The 19,510-nt window shown below is 33.8% G+C and overlaps 2 protein-coding genes and 1 long non-coding RNA gene across 5 annotated transcripts; all 3 read left to right on the plus strand.

The window, feature by feature from the left end:
* Positions 1-1,399: 1,399 nt before the first annotated feature.
* LOC107020270 (cleavage and polyadenylation specificity factor subunit 6) lies at positions 1,400-7,169 on the plus strand. Of its 3 annotated transcripts, none has more exons than XM_027917113.1 (3): positions 1,400-1,556; positions 2,574-4,717; positions 6,474-7,169. In XM_027917113.1, the coding sequence occupies exon 2, from the start codon at positions 2,610-2,612 to the stop codon at positions 4,554-4,556; it is 1,947 nt and encodes a 648-aa protein (XP_027772914.1). In that variant the 5' UTR covers positions 1,400-1,556; positions 2,574-2,609; the 3' UTR covers positions 4,557-4,717; positions 6,474-7,169. The 3 variants fall into 3 exon arrangements, with proteins under 3 accessions (XP_027772914.1, XP_015076042.1, XP_027772915.1); XM_015220556.2 differs by having other exon boundaries at positions 2,574-5,212; positions 6,474-7,165; XM_027917114.1 differs by having other exon boundaries at positions 1,414-1,609.
* Positions 7,170-10,835: 3,666 nt separating this feature from the next.
* Positions 10,836-11,508, plus strand: LOC107020272. The gene is made up of 2 exons (XM_015220557.2): positions 10,836-11,075; positions 11,174-11,508. Exons 1-2 carry the CDS (start codon positions 10,931-10,933, stop codon positions 11,353-11,355), a joined length of 327 nt encoding a protein of 108 aa, XP_015076043.1. The 5' UTR covers positions 10,836-10,930; the 3' UTR covers positions 11,356-11,508.
* Positions 11,509-15,326: 3,818 nt separating this feature from the next.
* Positions 15,327-16,678, plus strand: LOC114077231. Its single transcript, XR_003578273.1, has 3 exons — positions 15,327-15,910; positions 16,005-16,201; positions 16,287-16,678. It is a non-coding gene; the product is annotated as an uncharacterized LOC114077231 (long non-coding RNA).
* The last annotated feature ends 2,832 nt before the right edge of the window (positions 16,679-19,510 follow it).

Genomic DNA, 19,510 nt, shown 5'->3' on the forward strand with positions numbered 1-19,510 from the left:
TAAGTTCAAGTTTGAGCCCAACAAGAGTTAAGGGTGAGTTTTTGTTACTATTAATATAACCCTTAGACGTTTTTTAAGAGTTGTTGATCATTTTTTAGCAAGCATTACGTAGAATGGGAGATTCTACTATTAGATTTCTATTTTATTTAATTCTATCAACAATATTTGTATGAATAATATATTGTTTTATGATTTTTAATCAGAACATTAACAGTTAACAGTTCTTATTTCGGGATTACGATCATTGCATAGCATAGTTGTTACTGAACTATTTAGTAGATGATTTTTTTTATCAATAGTAATTATTCTTATATTCTCGTGATTATTATGTTGATGCTTAGCTACCATTAAAATAAATGAATATTCTCTTTGTGAACTTGGGAGGTAAATCATTGAGATAAAATGAAGAATATAGAGAGTATGATATCTACTTTGGTAAAATAAAGAAGTAATTTGGGTCTAGGACAAGAATGTACCTAGAATTAGAAGTTTAAAAGAATTTTTGACAACAACAAAAATAGATTTGTATTTAGTTCAATTCCGTCAATAATTAAAGATCAATAGAAAGTAAAATATTTCATCAAGCTCAGAACTCTATTTAAGCTATTACAACTAAAATGACCTGAGAATTGTGGAAATGAGAAATATAACCAAATACACAAGGAGAAAGAAGACTTAACACATTAATAATATTATCTTCCATAAATTACAAAGATAAACGACTCTATGATAGTGGTAAATCAAGAAGTCATTAAGCTATGATATACAAAATACAAGCAAATATATAAATTTCACTACCAATCATGTTGAAAATTAGATTAAGTGATTTACGAGCGATAAAAGAATACTTAACCTTTAAGCTCACGGTTCATAATTCAAATCAACAAATCAAATCATCTTGTCTTTGAGCTCTTCTTGGAGATTGTATTCCTTTCTAGCTGAGAATGAAGACATGGGTCCATTGCTGCTTTAACCCGAACGAGGAGCTCCGGTGAGTTTTCATATTCATATTTTTTTTTGACCCGATCGAGGAGCTCAGGTGAGTTTTTATGCCCGTCTTTTTATTTTTTTGACAAGATATTAGTTTCAATTTTCCACATGCCATGTTTAAGATTATAAGATAAAAAAGTATTTTAGTATATGATTTTAATTTAAGACTCCAATATTAAAATGTGTTACTTATTTTCTTACTAAAGGAGTATTTGTGTTTTTCTTTTGTATTATGGATCTTTTTATTTTTAGTTTTTATTAATTAATTAAAGGAGCCAGCAGCCCACCCTAAATTTAAGGGGGGAAAAGGTAGATATTATTTTTAACTAATAAGACAATAAAATTAATTTCGTTTAACCATGTAATTAAATCAAAGTAATTATACTTAACATCCAAAGCAGATATATTTTTTTCCTTAACCAATTCACCACTCCAAAAATTAGCCAGTCATTGACGAAGACTACCAAATCAAACCATTGAAGAACGAAACGCAGAAGTGTAGAGAGAGAGAGAGAGATTGGGGCAGAGTTGAAAATTAACCTCTACAGCTGAGAGGAGAAGCTCAAGTAAGCAAAGGACTCTTCTTGTTTCATTTTCAGTTTTCCCCAATTTTCTATCGGTAATTATCTTTTGGTTTCTCCGTTTTGCACAATTTTCCTTTCGATTCAGAAACTCAGTTTTTCAATTTTCCAATGGTGAATTGCAATCCTTGCCCGTATCTTTGTTGTAATCTGTTGACTGATACATACAATCGGATACCCTTACCTATATACATGTTGTTCGAGATTTTCTGCGTATTTATTTGAAATTGTGATATGGGTTTGAACAAGATTGCTTTTTGTGATCTGGGTATTGAATAAAATTTTATTTCATTGGTGTTTCCATTACATGATGTATAAAATTTCCCCTTTTTTGCGACTTTACGGATGTATGTAGGTGGGTATCCATTTTACTGCTGAGATATAATTTAATTTTTACTCTGATGTGCGTGTTTGTAAAGATCTATGTGCTGTTGTTACTTGTATAACGTCAGATCTCAATATGCCTTGCTTGAAGATGCTTAAACTTTGATTTCTCTCTTTTTTGTTTGTTGAAAGTGGAAATCTATTTGTAGTTATTCTATGCTAAGTTAATCGCCACTCAGAAATTGTGTTCTAGTTTTTTTTTTTCTGTTTTGCTGTAGATTATAGTTAAAGTTTATGGTCTTTTGCTTTCACATTTTGTTCAATACATTAAGATCTTATTCTTCTCTCAGCTAAAATAGTTATCTTTGATTAAAGAGGGTTGGTCAAGTGGGAGCCCTTCCTCCTTCAACCAAAAGATTGGGAGTTTGAATGACCAAAGTGGGAAGTTGAAAAAAGCCACTGTTGGCCCCTGGGGAGTAGGGAGTTGGGGGTTTGGTGTGGGGGTTTATCAATTTTTTAAAAATAATAAAGAACAGACTGTTTCTCATCCTCTTTAACATTAATGACCATATGTATTAAGATTTATGTATATTTGCTGCATTTGGAAATTCAAGTTTCTTGTTTCTTAATATGTAAAGCAATGAACTTAACTATCATCTTCATTCCTTTAAAAATCAGGCGGAGTTTCCTAATTTATAGTCTCAGTTACCTTCAATGGATCCAACAGCAGATGAGCAGTTGGACTATGGTGATGAGGAATATGGAGGAAGCCACAAGATGCAGTACCATGGAAGTGGGACAATTCCTGCACTAGCAGAGGATGAAATGCTGGGTGAAGATGATGAATATGATGATCTTTACAATGATGTTAACATTGGGGAAGGTTTCCTACAGCTGCAGCGGTCAGAGGTTCCAGTTCCTTCTGTTGATGCGGGAAATGGGAGTTTTCAAGTTCAGAAAGATAGTTTTCCTGCCTCAAGGGCTGGTGGTTTAGGATCAGAGGAGGCGAAAATCCCTGGTATTGCAACAGAAGAGAAGTATGCTGGCACTGAAGTCCAATTTCCCCAGCAAAAGGGTGGGCCTTTAGTTGAAAGGGAAACTGAACGACCTGCTGATGCTGCACAAAAAGCAAGGCCTTCAGCACTTACCATGAATCTCAATTCTCAAGTGGGGAACTCTGGTTACCAAGGATCCATGCCAATGCCCCAGAAAATTGGTGCTGATCCTATGGCTATGCCAGAAATAAATACCAGTGAAGCTACACCATTGGTGAATTCTGCTGTGGCTGGACCAAGAGTTGTTCCGCACATGCCAACTAATCAATTGAACTCAAGTGGGAATGTTAACATGAATAATCCAGTTATTAGTGAGACTCCTTTTAGGCCATCTCTGGAGAATGGTAACACCATGCTCTTTGTTGGAGAATTGCACTGGTGGACTACTGATGCTGAGCTTGAGAGTGTGCTAACTCAATATGGGAATGTAAAGGAGATCAAATTCTTTGATGAGAGAGCTAGTGGCAAGTCTAAAGGCTATTGTCAAGTTGAGTTTTTTGACCCAGCTTCTGCAGCTGCTTGCAAAGAAGGAATGAATGGTTATAACTTCAATGGGCGACCCTGTGTTGTCGCATTTGCAACTGCACAAACTATAAAACAGATGGGTTCCTCATATGCGAACAAAACTCAAAACCAGGTGCAGTCTCAACCACAGGGGCGGAGACCCATGAATGAGGGAGTCGGTAGAGGTGGGCCAAATTACACCCCTGGAGATGCTGGGAGGAATTTCGGAAGAGGTAGTTGGGGGCGTGGAGGGCCGGGGATGCCTAACAGAGGACCTGGGGGTGGACCAGTGAGGGGAAGAGGAGCCATGGGATCGAAGAATATGATGGTGAATCCTGGAGCTGGCAATGGTGCTGGTGGAGCTTTTGGACAAGGACTTGCAGGTCCAGCATTTGGTGGTCCTCCTCCAGGTCTAATGCATCCCCAGGGCATGATGGGTCCTGGTTTTGATCCCAGTTTTATGGGTCGAGGAGCTGGTTATGGAGGATTTTCAGGTCCTGCATTTCCGGGGATGATGCCTCCATTTCCTGCTGTTAATCCTATGGGCCTTCCTGGAGTGGCTCCTCATGTCAACCCTGCATTCTTTGGTCGAGGAATGGCTGCAAATGGAATGGGAATGATGGGTACAGCTGGGATGGATGGGCCTCATCCAGGAATGTGGACTGACACAAGCGGGGGCGGATGGGGAGGAGAAGAACATGGCAGGAGAACTAGAGAGTCCAGTTATGGGGGTGAAGATAATGCATCAGAGTATGGCTATGGAGAGGTTAGCCATGATAAAGGAGCCAGGTCAAGTGCTGTGTCCAGGGAAAAGGAACGGGGTTCTGAGCGTGACTGGTCAGGCAACTCTGACAGGCGGCATCGTGATGAAAGAGAACATGACAGAGATAGGCATGATAAGGAGCACAGATACAGGGAAGAAAGGGATGGTTACCGGGACTATCGTCAAAAGGAGCGTGAATCAGAGTATGAGGAGGAGTATGACCGTGGACAGTCTTCTTCAAGATCCCGTAGCAAATCCCGAGCAGCTCAGGAGGAAAATCATAGGTCTAGATCAAGAGACACAAATTATGGGAAACGTAGACGCGGACCTTCTGAATGATCTCTTATATGCTGCCGTGCATCTATTTTCCAAGTCTTTTATAGGACTACAGGCGCAATTATTAACCTTTGGTGATGTCCTTCCTTCAGCTACTTGTATGCAGTGGCGTTCTTCCTGTTTTGTGTTGGTGCTGATATTCTGTGGTTTCAGGACTTAAAGAAGTAAGTCAAGTATTACTATGGTTCCAGGAAGTAGATATAGATCCTTCTATTCTACTCCCTATAAACGTCATTTGATGCAGAACTTCTATTTGTGCTAAGATTATGAGTAACTTTATTGAAAAACTCACATGGGTTTGCTTAACGAGTTGAGCTTTCTAATTCTGTTAATTTTTAGGTTTTATGACTATTATCGTAAATTAGCTCTTGGAGCTGCTAGAACTTGTTGTATATTATCTTAGAGTTGTGAGCCCTTTTGTGTACGATTGTTTGCTGACCAAGTTCTTTCAGTTAGTTATATTAGTTTAATCTGAAAGCTGAGAAATAGGCTTAATGTATCTTGATGCTTGGCTTTTTCAATTCGCTGCTCATGTGATATTAAAATGTGTATTTTTTTCTTCTTTTGTTTGCCTGTTTGGGTGCACATGTATTGGCCGCGGGAGGGGGGCTGTCTTATCTGGTCTATTAATCTCTAGGCTGCCAGACCTTGTTATCTAGGTATGCTTGGAGGTACTGTTGCCTTTTTTTATTCAAACTTGGTCCTTATTTGATTATGTCTCCAGGGAAGAAACTGAAGTTTCATGATAATATTTTAGAAAGCCATGAAATTAATGATTTTAAGTGGTGTTCCTATAAATTGGCTGTGCCATGGCTGTTTGGTTGTAAAGTTATGCTTATATGCACGGACATCCACTATGGGTGTATACTAAGTTACTAACACATCTTATTCGTGAAGCTGAGGATTTTTGTTGTTGAAATAGTTAGGGAGTCATAATTCTTGTGCCGGTAATTTGTATGTGGTCTTGGAGAAATTTTTCAGCAACTTTAAGTTTATGTGGCACTGCATGGCTCATAGGGTAGATGCTGCTTTCATAATGCCTCTAGGTGATCAACAAATATATTGTGAGCTTCACTCGCTTAAATTTCTGCTGCACTCTTGTACTCTGATTATTTATGGCAGAGTCATGAGTTAGCTGACAATTTGTTATATTTTTGGTCTTTTCCTTTCTCTCTCTCTTTTTTTTTGGTGTGCGAATAAACGAAGATCTTCCGTGAATTTTAGTTTTTTGTGGTTTCTTTCTCTGTGTTGAAGTAAAGATAGCTTTAAAAGCCGTATCATTTAAAGGGCTTTTGACAAATATTTTATGGACCAAGCAAACTTCTCATGTCACACCACCAACTCCTCCTCCCGATCCTCCAGAAGAGGATAGGGGTACTTACTTATAGATCCTTCTTGTTTTCAATGCTGGGCTCCATGAGTTCAGGCAAAGAATTTAAAGTTGCATTTCTCTGCTCCTTATAGATATAGCTGAAAAATTTGCCCCATCTGCATGGTTGTACAACTAAAAGATTTTGTATTATGGTTTGATTATTTGTGCTCATTGATATTGTTTCATCTCATTCTTGAATGGCATTAGTACAGGCAGAAATGCAGAGACAGACATTGGATGACAGTTCTATTTTTGAACTATGTTAAATCTAGTAGATTATTTTCTCGATGTGCATTTGTTTGTACAATTCCAATTGCGCGTTGCTCTGATTTGAAGTGTTGTTCGGGAGGGTTTGACCATTTAACCTTCTTCCTGAGACAGTTAAAGATCAGTTTGCATCATTCCTTCTTTCTTTTTGGTTTCTATGTCAATTTTAATGCATCTCTTAACTGTTATTGGCATCTATAACTGACGCAATCATTTGAATTTGGGTTCTATCATTTTTCATGAGTATTAACATGAGAATTTTCTCTAATTATCGTATTCAGGGAGCCGCGAGGCAACTCTCTGTTTTTCGTGACTAAATCAGCATATTTTGGTTATCTGGAGGAAGATGAGTTAAATTGGACAATTGTTTGAAAATGCTAGTCTCTGCCTAGTGCCCTAGTGCGCGTGAGATGTTTGTCTGTAATTTTGTTTTCTTTAGCATATAACATCATGGGCGTCCAATTTAGATAGGGATGCATCAGCAGGCCCACCAGTCTTTTAAAGCTCTACTTTGAGCTATGTATTGTAGATATGTAGTAGGTTCCATCATGTGTAATGTTTCATACCGTTTTTTGCTCTTTTTTGAGCTTTGTAAAGATCTTGTACCAAGTCTGCTGAGCACTTTGTTCTGTAGATTTCAGTATGGTGGGTTTGTACATAGTAATGCAACTCTAGGTTAGTTGTGGTCGGTTAGTAACTTTTGTATGGTGCTGTAATCCAAAATATAGGTGATTGCTGTAACATCTGGAAGAGTTGGCTTATTATTCATCGCAGATACAGATAGTGACTGCAGATTGCATCTGTGGTAACCTCCCTGTAGGCCTGTAAAAACTTTTTTGTTGTTAGATCATACACCAAGTGTAAATATCTGTTGTAATATCTGATAATTTGATCGCCTCTGCTTTCTTGTAACTCATTCTGTAAATTTGTGCCGCATTGGCTGTATATAATGTTGATATAATTTGATTTAGGAGTAACAAGTTGTGGGTTTGGATGTATCAAAGGGCCCAGGGACAGGTACCAGGTTCTTGCTGCCATTAACCCATTGTATCTTAATTTCTCTTCCATTTTTGGTTTTAACTTCAGTTCAGTACATGTTAGCCACTGAGACACCGGTTAATTACTAATTAGCCTGGAATTTGATGTTTCACCAATTAGTGCAAGTCTCTAGAATTGATCAGAGAAACATTGAGTGCATAAGATATCTCTCTTGCATTCATCTTTTTCTAGTATCTTTGCGATAAAATTCTTCTTCAATATAAGCTGCATCAGTTGCTCTATTCTTGACTTATTTGCTGTTCTTTCGGTTTGGTTACCGTGTAATGTACGTCTCTTGGTGTCTTTTCTTTCGGTTTTTTATATTTCCTAATAATGTTTGCTCTCTTCACCATTTGAACTGTGATATTTGTAGCTACTATATTAGTCTTAACCTCTCTGTTTTGGCTCATTTCCGTAGCAGCCCGTGTTCCTGACCTGAAAAATTAGAAAATGAAAGAAGAATTTGTGTGCACGATTGACAATTACCTGCTCATATCCATTCTCCTTCATTATCCCCCAACTTATTGACTGTAGGGGGTTCTGCAGTTAACTGAAAAGGTGATTGAAAGGAAGCGAAACGCGATATATACATGTTTCCAATCACTAATAAGTGATTAGAAGTTGTATCTTGCTTGATATTAACATCTGGTCTTGAGAGAGTTAACGTTAAGTAGTACTGATATGTGTTGCATTATTTGACTTTAAGTTTGGTATTTTCTTTCGTGCAATTTGTTGATAATTTTTTGGTTTTGTATTCTTTTGATTTAATTAACTTATGCACAATGGGTGTGATTTGTACCATTGAAATGAAAAGCTATTTGTTTGAATGTATAGTGTGTTATGTTTGTCTTTGGCTTTGTATTTCAATTGTTTTCATTCTCAATAATAGCCAAGTTAGAAAGACATTCATCTCACTTTTTTCTGATAGTAGTTATCAAATAATTAATGAGCAGTTTTTAATTCACATGTACCTAGTACCTGTACAATTCACATGGGTTTTTATAACATATCAACAAGTCTAGCATAACCCTAACACTATGTTTGGATCATTATTACGTATTATATTATATCGATGATATCTACAATGTTTATTTTGATTGTTACTTAAAATGTATTGTATTCTATTGTTAAATTTTATTGTTACGTAACAATTAAAACCTCTATTTTATGGAACAATTGATCTGGTGTGTTTCCATTGTTACTTGATTTTTTTTTCCAATTAAATCTTTACATAATATTTCAAAATATTATTTTAACCTTTACCGTAATTATTTAAATCTAGTCAAATTTCATACTCTAGAATAACTAAGGATATTTTAGTAAATTTTTTAAATTAGAATATAGTACGATACAATCAAATTAAATAATTAAAATATTATTAAACAATAATAAACAATACAATCTAGCCAAACATCGCATCTACCATACAACACAACACAATAGGAATTTTTCACCAAAGTAGGCCATAATTAAATCAATTTACCAAGATAATATGTTTTTTTGAAATTTTACAAAACTAGTATAAACTTAGTTCTCAGTAACGTTTTAGGTAATATTTTATTAAAGAAATTCAATAACAGAAAGACAAAATCTGACAGAGTAAATAAACATGAAACGATATTGCCAGTTACGTTTTATAATTCGTTACTGTGAAACACGTTTTGCAGCTAAACGTGACTCATAGTAATATTTCTCTGAAATGGTTGAAAATTGAAATTCAATCTTGTACATGTCTAATTCATATTCAAATTTCCACTATAAAAATGGATTTGAAATATATATGATATTCTCTTTTCTTTCTCTTTTATACATAGACAATACCTTTTTAAATAAAAGGAAAAAAAACATGAGGAAGACTTTAAAACTGGAGCTTGTCTTGTATCATCTCAATTTCAAAATTTGTGAATAAATCATATGAGAGATCTTCTTCTAGCCTAAGTAACCATCCCTTTCAAATATTAGACCAATCGATTTCTTATGATTATTAAATATTAGACTATCAATAAAGAATTTATTGAATTAATATTAATGCAATAAGTAAACGAAACAACTATTAAAAAAAGAAATAAATTGATATAGTAGAAAATCCCTCATCACTCTCTTTTTTCTTGCAAAAGTATTATCTATGTATGAAAAGAGAAGACAAGAGAAATTTATATATAAAAAATGAAGCATATACAATATTGAATTTTAATTTTTAATCATTCTAGAGAAACGTTATTGTGAGTCACGCTCTAACTGTAAAACGTGCCTCAGAATAACGAAATATAAAATGTTACTGACAATAACATTTTATGTCTGTTTACTTTGTTAGATTTTTGTCTTTTAGTTATTGAATTTTTTTAATAAAATATTACCTAAAATGTTACTGAAAACTACGTTTATACTAGTTTTGTAAAAAAAAATTAAAAATATATTATTTTGGTAAATTGATTGTAATAATGGCTTGCTTTGGTCAAACTTCCACACAATAGAGTACAATATTATACATTATGAAACAATGAGTAACAATGATCCAAACAAAATGTAAGGAGGCGGAGCTATGTGCCAATTCACAGAAGCAATAGTGTTTACTCAAATTTGATATATGTACTAAATTATTCACTAAATATTTAGAAATAATCGAATGTAAACTTCATTATTATTGTATATCAACTTGAGACTGTTGTCGCAATTTATATATTTCAAAATATAGTGTCATCTTAAGGTGTTTCTAAGCATTTAAGATTTAAAATTCACATATTAAGAATTATAGTCCTTTCAAGTGACTATAAACTTAATAATTTGTACATATTTTATGATTTCTTAAATAAATATAGAGTTTAGATCAAAGTTAAGATGAAATTCCCGGGTGGATTTTATCAACATCCCTTAATTATACTGTTTAACTTATTATTGGTATTAGGATTTGATCTCCATTTGACGCAACTCACCCCACACATCCACGTGCACTCTAACCTTTTCTTCACCGTCCTGTTGTCATCCCTACGATTAAAGTACTTTTATTATTATGCTGTAATAGTACCTCAGACTGAACTCTAATTTTTATGTTGCAATAGTACCTAAGGTGTAGTCCAAATGGAATGGAAGTTTATTCATCATTATCAATAATATATTTATGTGTTCATTCTCTCTATTTTTCTGTATTTATTAGTCCAAATTATATCTCTAGTAACTCGTTTGGAAGCGTATTAATTATTGTTTGAATTTATTTTAATATATAGCAATCTAAAATGGAAAAACTTACATTTTGAGGAACCTTATTTTGTTTAAGCAAAAATAGCCTAATAGGTTATATCAGAAGAAGTTTGATACATTGAGAGCATTGTCACAAAAAAAAAATTATCAAAAGAATCCATTAGAAAAACTTTCAATAACTTTACATCTCAAAGAGCTAGAAGAATTATGAGCTTCGTAAGAAGATATAATATTTTTATTTTATTAAATTTAAGGCGTTCATTTAATTTTCAGTTTAGACAGTTAATATGTTTGGGTCGTCCCTGATAAAAAGAATAGGGCCTTTGATGGTCATCCTTGGACTCCGCTTAACCATTACATAAAATTTCATTTTTGTGTTCCTATATTAATCCCAACCTATTTTTATTCTCCTCTCATTGCAGCACTTTCTCTAATTTCCATTGCTGCATTCAAAATTAAATACAAATAAAAGGAGCAAAACGTTCATAGCAAGAAAGAAAAAATGGCACCTAAAATCATTGTTCTTGCTCTCGTTTTCTTCGCCATGGTTTGTATGGTCTCCGCCATTGATGAATATTCTACAACAACTGCAGCTTTGAAAGACGCAGCTAATGCTCCTATTCCGGTTGAAAACAACAACATTATTGGTAATAATTTTTTTTACATAGTTTTCGAATATATATGTATATAAATAATGAAGTTACTGTCAAAAAATTCTAAAATGTGTCAACGTAAATTGAGACAGGTACGATTAATGGGAGCGATGAAAATGAAGCTGTATCTGCTGCACCAGTTGGTGGACCCGTTTCTGGAGTTACTTTTCCTGACATAAGCCTACCACCAGCACCCAATGGAGGCAGCAGTAGCAATACTATTGATTTCACCACAATTGCCACAATTATTGTTGCTGTTTCATTCTTTTTTTAAATCATGAGTGGAGGGAGCTTCAATCCATGTTTTCTTGGTTACATATTTTCCTGTCTTTAATTTATGTTACATGTTATAATGGACAATATGTAAAAGACATCATCTTTGTAAACCATGAAATTTTAATGAAAAAATGAAAAACTTTGAATCGGATTTCCTCTTCTTCTTTTAATTTATTTATATGACAGGATTATTGTTTACTCTGTTGAAGATATATCAAGTGTTATTGGGTTATTGAAATGGTTTTATAGAAAAATAAATTATTGAATTATTGGTTCAGTTTTGGTTTTTGAATTTTGTTAGAATTATTGGGTAAATTGATAATCCATTAAGATTACTAATCGACTATTCTCTCCGCCCATTTTATATGTTACCTTTCGGATTTCAAGAATCAAACAAGTCTATCAAATTTTTTCATAAATCTTTTAAACATTTTGAATTATCAATTGTTATGACTCCTAGTATTTTTTACGTAGTTCACAAATATATTAATTTCATCTCCAAAAAATTGAAGATTCCATGCGTAAATTTTTTGTCAAACTTAAACCGTTTGACTCTCAAAACATAAAATGCGTATATAAATTGGGACAGAGGGAATAGTTTACTCGTCATAAATATTAAATATTAATCTCAATAGATTAATGGTTATTGTTTTTGTTTTTTAGCCTACAATTTACATTTCATAATGAATTTGAGTTCAAAAATTCATGTTTTAAAAAAAAGAACTCTATTCTATCTAATTTCTCTTTGTTTTACACTTGCAAAATTCTTTTTTCATGTTAGCTAGTACTATTTCATGAGCATTAGTAAAGTTACATTATTGTTTTGTGGTGTCAAACTATTGGAGAAATCGTATATCTATTTTATAAGCATTTTCTTATTGGTTATACCAAGAATCAAACTGTTAAAAGACCAAAATCAATAAAAGAAAATATCTTGTTGATTTCATTATTAGCTTTGCATATTTAAAAATAAAAAATCAATAAACTAAATCAATAATATATAAAATCAAACTAAATCGATCGATGCTCACTTTTGATAGTATTAGATTACTATTTGAATGCTTTCATTGATCACTCTTTTGCCTTTAGAGCATTGAAGGAAGCCAAGTTTGCCGAATTGGAACTAATTAATAACATTAAATATATTTTGTTATGTGATCTGGAATATAACACCTTTGAAATTATCGTAAATTACTACTTTTCACTCAAAATTATTAACAATATTTAAAAAAAAAATTTATTTATTTGTCTAACTGAATCTAAATGTATTTCGGTCTTCAATATGAGTAAAATATATTCCTAATATTTTGTCAAGTTAGGGGTATTTTTAGCACTTATCTCGACTTTTTATTAAGAGTTTCATGCTTGAATAAGATTTTGAGACCACTTGCTATATCATGTAGCAAATCAAATATGTATCTATGTTTAATTAGTCAAATAAACAATATTTTTAAGTTTGTTAATAATTTAAAAATGAAGTTAATAATTTACACTAAATTCAAAAGTTTTTTCGACGCTTCTAATATATATTAATATTTCCTTTTTATAAACTTTAAACCCAAAATAGTTGAAATGATATTGATTTTCTTACATGTTTGGAGCAATTGCAGTCTTCCAACTCATGCGTCATTTTGAGTCGAAAGGAGGAGATAGATACATTTCAATTAAGATAAGTGTTACAAGAAAATGTCAATTGAAGTGTGAGTGAGTTTCTTTTTTACAAGTTTATTAGAGGAATGTATGTATTTTTTCCTAATATTTAACAATCAAAATTGTCATTATATATAAATATTACTATTAAAAACTTGATTTCATCTAATCGCTATAATTTTTAATTTCAGGTATCTACCAGTAAGCACTTAAACTTGCATAAAATTGAACAAAAAATATGTTTATCCTACATGATGTCATACATGACAATTTTGTTTCTAATCGACGTTTTATGTGTATTATCACTACAAGAAACAACTCTATTTAAGACCAATATTTAGGACGGGTTAATAATCCCGTTTTTAAAAATCATATATTAGGATGAGATTTTATTTCGATCTTTAATTTCATATGTTATTATGAAGGTTCTAAATCTGGTCTCTAGAAAAAGTAGTAACTCGCCCCAAATTAAAACTTGGGCCTTAAGAAATATATTGGTAGGCGGGAAATACTTTCACCAAAAAATTAGCCGCCTAAATTAAAGTCAATCAATTCATAAAAATCTTAAAAAGAAAAGAAAATAAAGAACAGACGCCTCAGTATTTGTTTCTCAAAGCAGCGATCTTCCACAGCTAACAACCAGCTTTGCTTACAACAAACTTAGTAGCTCTCAACTAAAAATCTGTGTTTTCTCAGAGAAAGCACAGGTCTGCCTAGCAGCAAACGCAACCCAGGTCGCATTGATTAGTGTTTCATCTCAGTGTTCTCGAAACAGAGAAAGCAGAGGTTTGCGCAGCTGTGAACTTTTTTCGATTTAAAACTCGTCTCGGATCTTAGGTTTGCCTCTACTTCTACGAGTTGATTTGATGTCTCATTGATTATTGTTTCATCTCGGTTTCTCATAACAGAGAAAGTAGAGGTTTTCGTAGCTGTGATTTTTTTTCATTTGTAACTGGTCTCGGATCTCAGGCCTGCCTTTACTTCTACGAGTTGATTTGATTCTTTTCTGTACAATTGATTTTCTATTTGTTTTGTTCGAGTTGTAACTCGTCTGTTTGAGTTCTTGTTCTCTAAGACTAGATGTTGATCATTTTCTAAAAAATGATTTAATTTCTTAGTGTGATATAATTCTAAAAGTGAAGGGGATCGAGCATTTCTTAATGAAATATGTGTTCCTAAAGACAAATAATAATGAACCAAATTTGAAAAGAGACACTAAAAACTCAATGAGCTAAGAAAATATCAAGAGATAATATAGAGAGTGTTCTGTTTAAGTTTAGAAATCTGTTATGATTTACAAGTGAACTACTAATAGGGCAAGTGAGACAAGTAATTGCAGAATGTTGCAATTGAATAAGTGAAATCAAGATAGTCTTGTTTGAGTCTAAAACTGATGAAATATGTAAAACACAACAGTAATGATGCTAACTGACCAACTGTGGTGCTGCACATAGAAGATTGAATGAGTGATAGTTTTGTTTGGGTCTGAAAATTGGAAACTTGATAACTTTCAAGGTGAGATTTTTTTATTCTCTATATTTTTCCTGTAGATTGTTTTCTTCTTATAACATAGTGTATAGTGTGTGACTAAATAATCAATCATATTTTGATGATTATAGTAACACGAGTTGATGAACGATGAAGAAATCAATAGAAAACTGATGCAAATTACCTCTTGTATATGATGCACATAGTAGGTAGAAACAACGATAGTTTAGTTTATGTTTCAAAACATGGAAAACTCGAGATTTTTCAATAGTTGCACCATATTTTTTTTAATTCTTGTAAAACAGAATCACTGGCTATTTTCTGTTTGTTCAACTTTTTGTTAAGCTTCCTCTTTTTGGAGCTGATTTTCTTCTTCTCTATATTTGATTTATTCGAGTTGCACTATATACTTGTTTGAATTACTCTTCATCTTTGAGATTGACTGGTCAATTTTTTTGAAGTATATCATAGTGTTTTGTGTGTGTCTAAGAAATGTTTTACAATAAAATTAAGTCGAATTCACAAAAGATGTAAGAACAAAAAACGGATACAAATTACCTCATGTGTTGTTGTACATAGAAGGTAGAAATAGTTATAGTTCCATTTACGTTATAACTTAGCAAACTCGAGAACCTTCAAGAGATATGTTTTTATAGTTGCACCATATATTCGTCCATTCCTATCAAACTCCCAATTACCACAAATTTATAATTAAAAAAAATTGTAACTAACAAATTATAAGAAAACTGTAAATAACAGATTGTAAAAAGTTTGTAAATTTTCGATTATAAAAAATCTGTAAATAACAGATTGTAAAAGAAACATTCTTATAGTTGCACCACATATTCTTCCATTCTTGTAAAATTCAAGCTCGACAAATTTGCCCAAATGATTGTAACTGCTTGTAAGTTGTGCACATCTTATAATTTATCAAAACGTCTGTAAATAACACATTGTAAGTTGTAAATAATTTATTGAATTTAATTTTACTAGTTACAAAATCACAAGTTGTGTGAATTTAAAGTTTTTCCTTATCGTTTATATTTTCTTATTCTATTTTTTTGTATTTTGTAAGGTTATGACACCTAGTAAGCATTGGATGCAACTTTCTCTTGATAAACGGGTTGACCAGGCCTATTTAGATGGGGTGAAAAAATTTTTGAATTATGTTTTTCGAGGTCTGTCTTTGCTAATTTTATCCATATAGTCAACTCCTACAAGTTGATGCCTTATTTTTTGTCAAATAGTCACTGAGAAATTGTATTTAAACAGTAGCAGTTTGTTTTCTCCATGTTCTATTGGTAAGGAACGAGGAACTGGATATAAAAACTCCATCATTCCTTCTAGTGAAGTTCATACTCCCTTTCATTCATTTACTAATCAAGTAAAGCAATGTACCAAAGAAGTTGAAACAAGTATGTTTCTTTTCTAAAATCTGTTATATTTTAAATTTCATGCATAATAGAAAGTAAATATCAAAGTTTTTATGATATTACTTCTTGATTCTAGGTGCTATAGAAAAGGGACGTGAGCAAATGCCTAGATCTTTCTGCTCATCTTTAGGGTTTCTGAAAATAATTTGGAATCTAGTCAAGGACTACCATCAATGGATAAAAATCCCCTTGTTCTTGAGAAAGAGAACACGGAAATCAAATCCCATGGTTCTACTGATCAAGTAAGGCAACCCTCCCAAACAACAGAAATAGGTATGAAAATTTACAAATCTGTGCATTATCAATTTGTAGAACTAAATTTTACTGATATAGTTCTTACTAAATTATACAACTACAGGATCATCTTATCCTAAGAAGGTAAAAAGGGTTCGAAGAATAAAAAAGTGTAAAGAAGTTGCATCACTTGAAGCCAAAAAGAAGCTGAAAATAACATTCTACATTAATCGAACGGTTGGAACAAATAGCAATCTGTTTTCGAGGCACCTGGGAAAAATAATTTGTGATTGTAAAACATGTGTCCATTGGGAGTATCATTGTGGAGTGATATCAAGCAACAAAAAATGGATCATACGTGGACAATTATTGCAGTAACAATTATGAATTACATCGTTTAACTTGTTGAATCACAACTTACTTTTTGTCGGGAAAACGCGGACAAGCACAAAAGTATGTATGGTAAAAGTAATGGAAATAAAATGGGAAAATAACGACACCAAGAATTTTACGTGGAAACCTTTCTGAATAAGGGAAAAAACCACGGGCCAAGAGGAACAATTGATATTACTATAGTAAAGAATTATACACTGTGTAGTCACGAATACCACACTCAAAGTGACTACTACACACTCAAAAGGAACAACACTCTTTTGGTTTCCGTCTTACTAAAATATCGCTCACACTCTATTTTTCTTCACAGACTATTTTCTTATATAGTCTATGGAATACCTCACTTTGCTCTCAAAATGGTTTTTCTCTCTAACTTGGTGTGTTCTACAAATGAGCAAGAATGCTCTATTTATAGAAGGATAAAACCATGCCTATGTCACTAATGACATATGTAAATATAGCAAAGTCAAGAATGGTTGCAAATCTTACCAATTTGCCAACTACCAAATCTTTTATTTTCAACTCCAATTACTATTCCTTTTTAACAATTGCTTGTACCAATTGAATAGCTAAAGTTGACTAAAAAATGGGATGGATTCAACAAATCTCCCCCTCCAGTCCCATTTACTGGAAGAAGGTATCTTCAACTTCTTTAGAGAGAGCTCATACCCACAAGTTCTTTGCATAACTCGAACTTGTCTTTCGGTATCATCTTGGTCAGCATATCTGCAGGATTTTCACTTGTGTGAATCTTTTTGACGTGAAATGATTCATTCTCCACTTTCTCACGAATCCAATGATATCTGACGTCAATGTGTTTTGTTCTTGCATGGTACATGGAGTTCTTGCTCAAGTCTATTGCACTCTGGCTGTCACAATAGACAATATACTCCATCTGATTCAAACCAAGCTCTTGAAGAAATCGCTTTAGCCATATCATCTCCTTGCCGGCTTCAGTAGCCGCAATATACTCAGCTTCAGTTGTAGATAGTGCAACACATTTCTGCAACTTTGACTGCCATGATATAGCTCCCCCTGAAAAAGTAAACAAATATCCAGTAGTGGATTTTCTGTTATCAAGGTCACCTGCCATATCAGAATCTGTATAGCCTTTCAAGATTGGATTTGATGCTCCAAAACACAAGCATTCATCTGAGCTTCCTCTAAGATACCTGAGTATCCATTTCACAGCTTCCCAATGCTCTTTTCCCGGATTTTCGAGAAATCTACTGACAACACCAACTGCGTGAGCAATATCAGGTCTAGTGCACACCATTGCATACATTAGACTTCCGACAACGGAGGAATATGGAACTTTGGCCATGTTCTCTTTTTCCTCCCTAGCTGTAGGACACATCTTCTTGCTCAACTTCATATGACCAGCAAGAGGTATACTCACAGGCTTCGCATTCTTCATATTGAAGCGCTCCAATACGCGTTCAATGTACTTCTTCTGGGACAAATAAATCTTCCTTTTATCTCTAAGACGAGTAATTCTCATGCCCAAAATTTGCTTGGCATGACCCAAGTCTTTCATAGAAAAAGACTTACACAACTCTTTCTTCAGCTCGTCAATCTTGGAAGTATTCTTGCCCACAATCAACATATCATCCACATACAACAAAAGGATGATAAAATCTTTGTCAGAAAATTTTTGTACAAATACGCAATGATCTGAAGAAGTCTTCTTATAGCCTTGCTCCCCCATAACAGATTCAAACTTTTTGTACCACTGTCTGGGAGCTTGTTTTAGGCCATAGAGACTCTTTTTAAGTTTGCATACAAAATTTTCTTTACCATCTACTTTGAAGCCCTCAGGTTGTTCCATATAAATCTCTTCTTCTAGGTCACCGTGAAGGAAAGCCGTCTTCACATCCATCTGCTCAATCTCTAAATTAAGACTAGCAGCCAAACCTAGAACTGTGCGAATCGAGGACATTTTCACAACAGGAGAAAATATTTCGTCAAAGTCAATACCTTTCCTTTGACCGAATCCCTTAACAACCAATCTAGCTTTGTACCTGGGCTTCAAGTTGTGTTCTTCAACTTTAACTTTGAACACCCACTTGTTCTTCAAAGCTCTCATGCCCTTGGGCAATTTTACCAACTCATAAGTGTGGTTCTCATGCAAAGACTTCATCTCGTCTTGCATGGCTTCAATCCATTGATTCTTGTGCTCATCTTCCATGGCCTCCTCATAACATTCAGGTTCTCCCCCGTCAGTGAGTAACACATACTCATTGGGTGAATAACGGGAGGAAGGAAACCGCTGTCTTGTGGACCTCCGAAGCGGAATATTTGATTCGTCCACAACTTCATGAGCAACAGGATCATCAATAACAATATCATTGTTATTATCAACATCAACATGTTGATTCGATACATGATTCTGGGCGTCACCATGATTATCAAACCCAACAACATCATGCACACTTGTGTGAGGAACTTCATCATGATGAACTATACCATCAAAATTTGAAGATTCTACCTTCTCCGCTTTGTCAATATCTTCAATTGTTTGATTCTCCATGAAAATAATGTCACGGCTTCTCACAAGTTTCTTTTCAATTGGATCATATAGCCTGTAACCAAATTTATCTAGGCCATATCCAATGAAGATGCATTGCCTTGTCTTGGCATCTAACTTTGACCTCTCATCTTTCGGCACATGTACAAAAGCTTTGCAACCAAATACTCTCAAATGGTCATAGGAAACATCCTTTCCATACCAAACACTATTTGGTACATCACTTTGCAAAGCAACAGCAGGAGATAGATTAATAACATGTGCAGCGGTCAATAAAGCCTCACCCCAAAATGAGTTTGGCAACTTTGCTTCAGAAAGCAAACATCTAACTCTTTCCATCAAGGTCCTGTTCATCCTCTCAGCCAAACCATTAAGCTGAGGAGTCTTGGGAGGAGTCTTCTGGTGTCTAATACCTTGATGCTTGCAGT

Source organism: Solanum pennellii, chromosome 5, assembly GCF_001406875.1.
Source record: "Solanum pennellii chromosome 5, SPENNV200".
In the NCBI taxonomy this organism is placed as follows: Eukaryota; Viridiplantae; Streptophyta; class Magnoliopsida; order Solanales; family Solanaceae; genus Solanum; species Solanum pennellii.

Bases quoted from the DNA above. Each gene is read 5' to 3' on its own strand.
- LOC107020272 (XM_015220557.2), top strand. From the start codon at position 10,931: ATGGCACCTAAAATCATTGTTCTTGCTCTCGTTTTCTTCGCCATGGTT. The intron at 11,076-11,173 runs GTAATAATTTTT...AAATTGAGACAG, and splicing joins TGAAAACAACAACATTATTG to GTACGATTAATGGGAGCGAT.
- LOC107020270 (XM_027917113.1), top strand. From the start codon at position 2,610: ATGGATCCAACAGCAGATGAGCAGTTGGACTATGGTGATGAGGAATAT.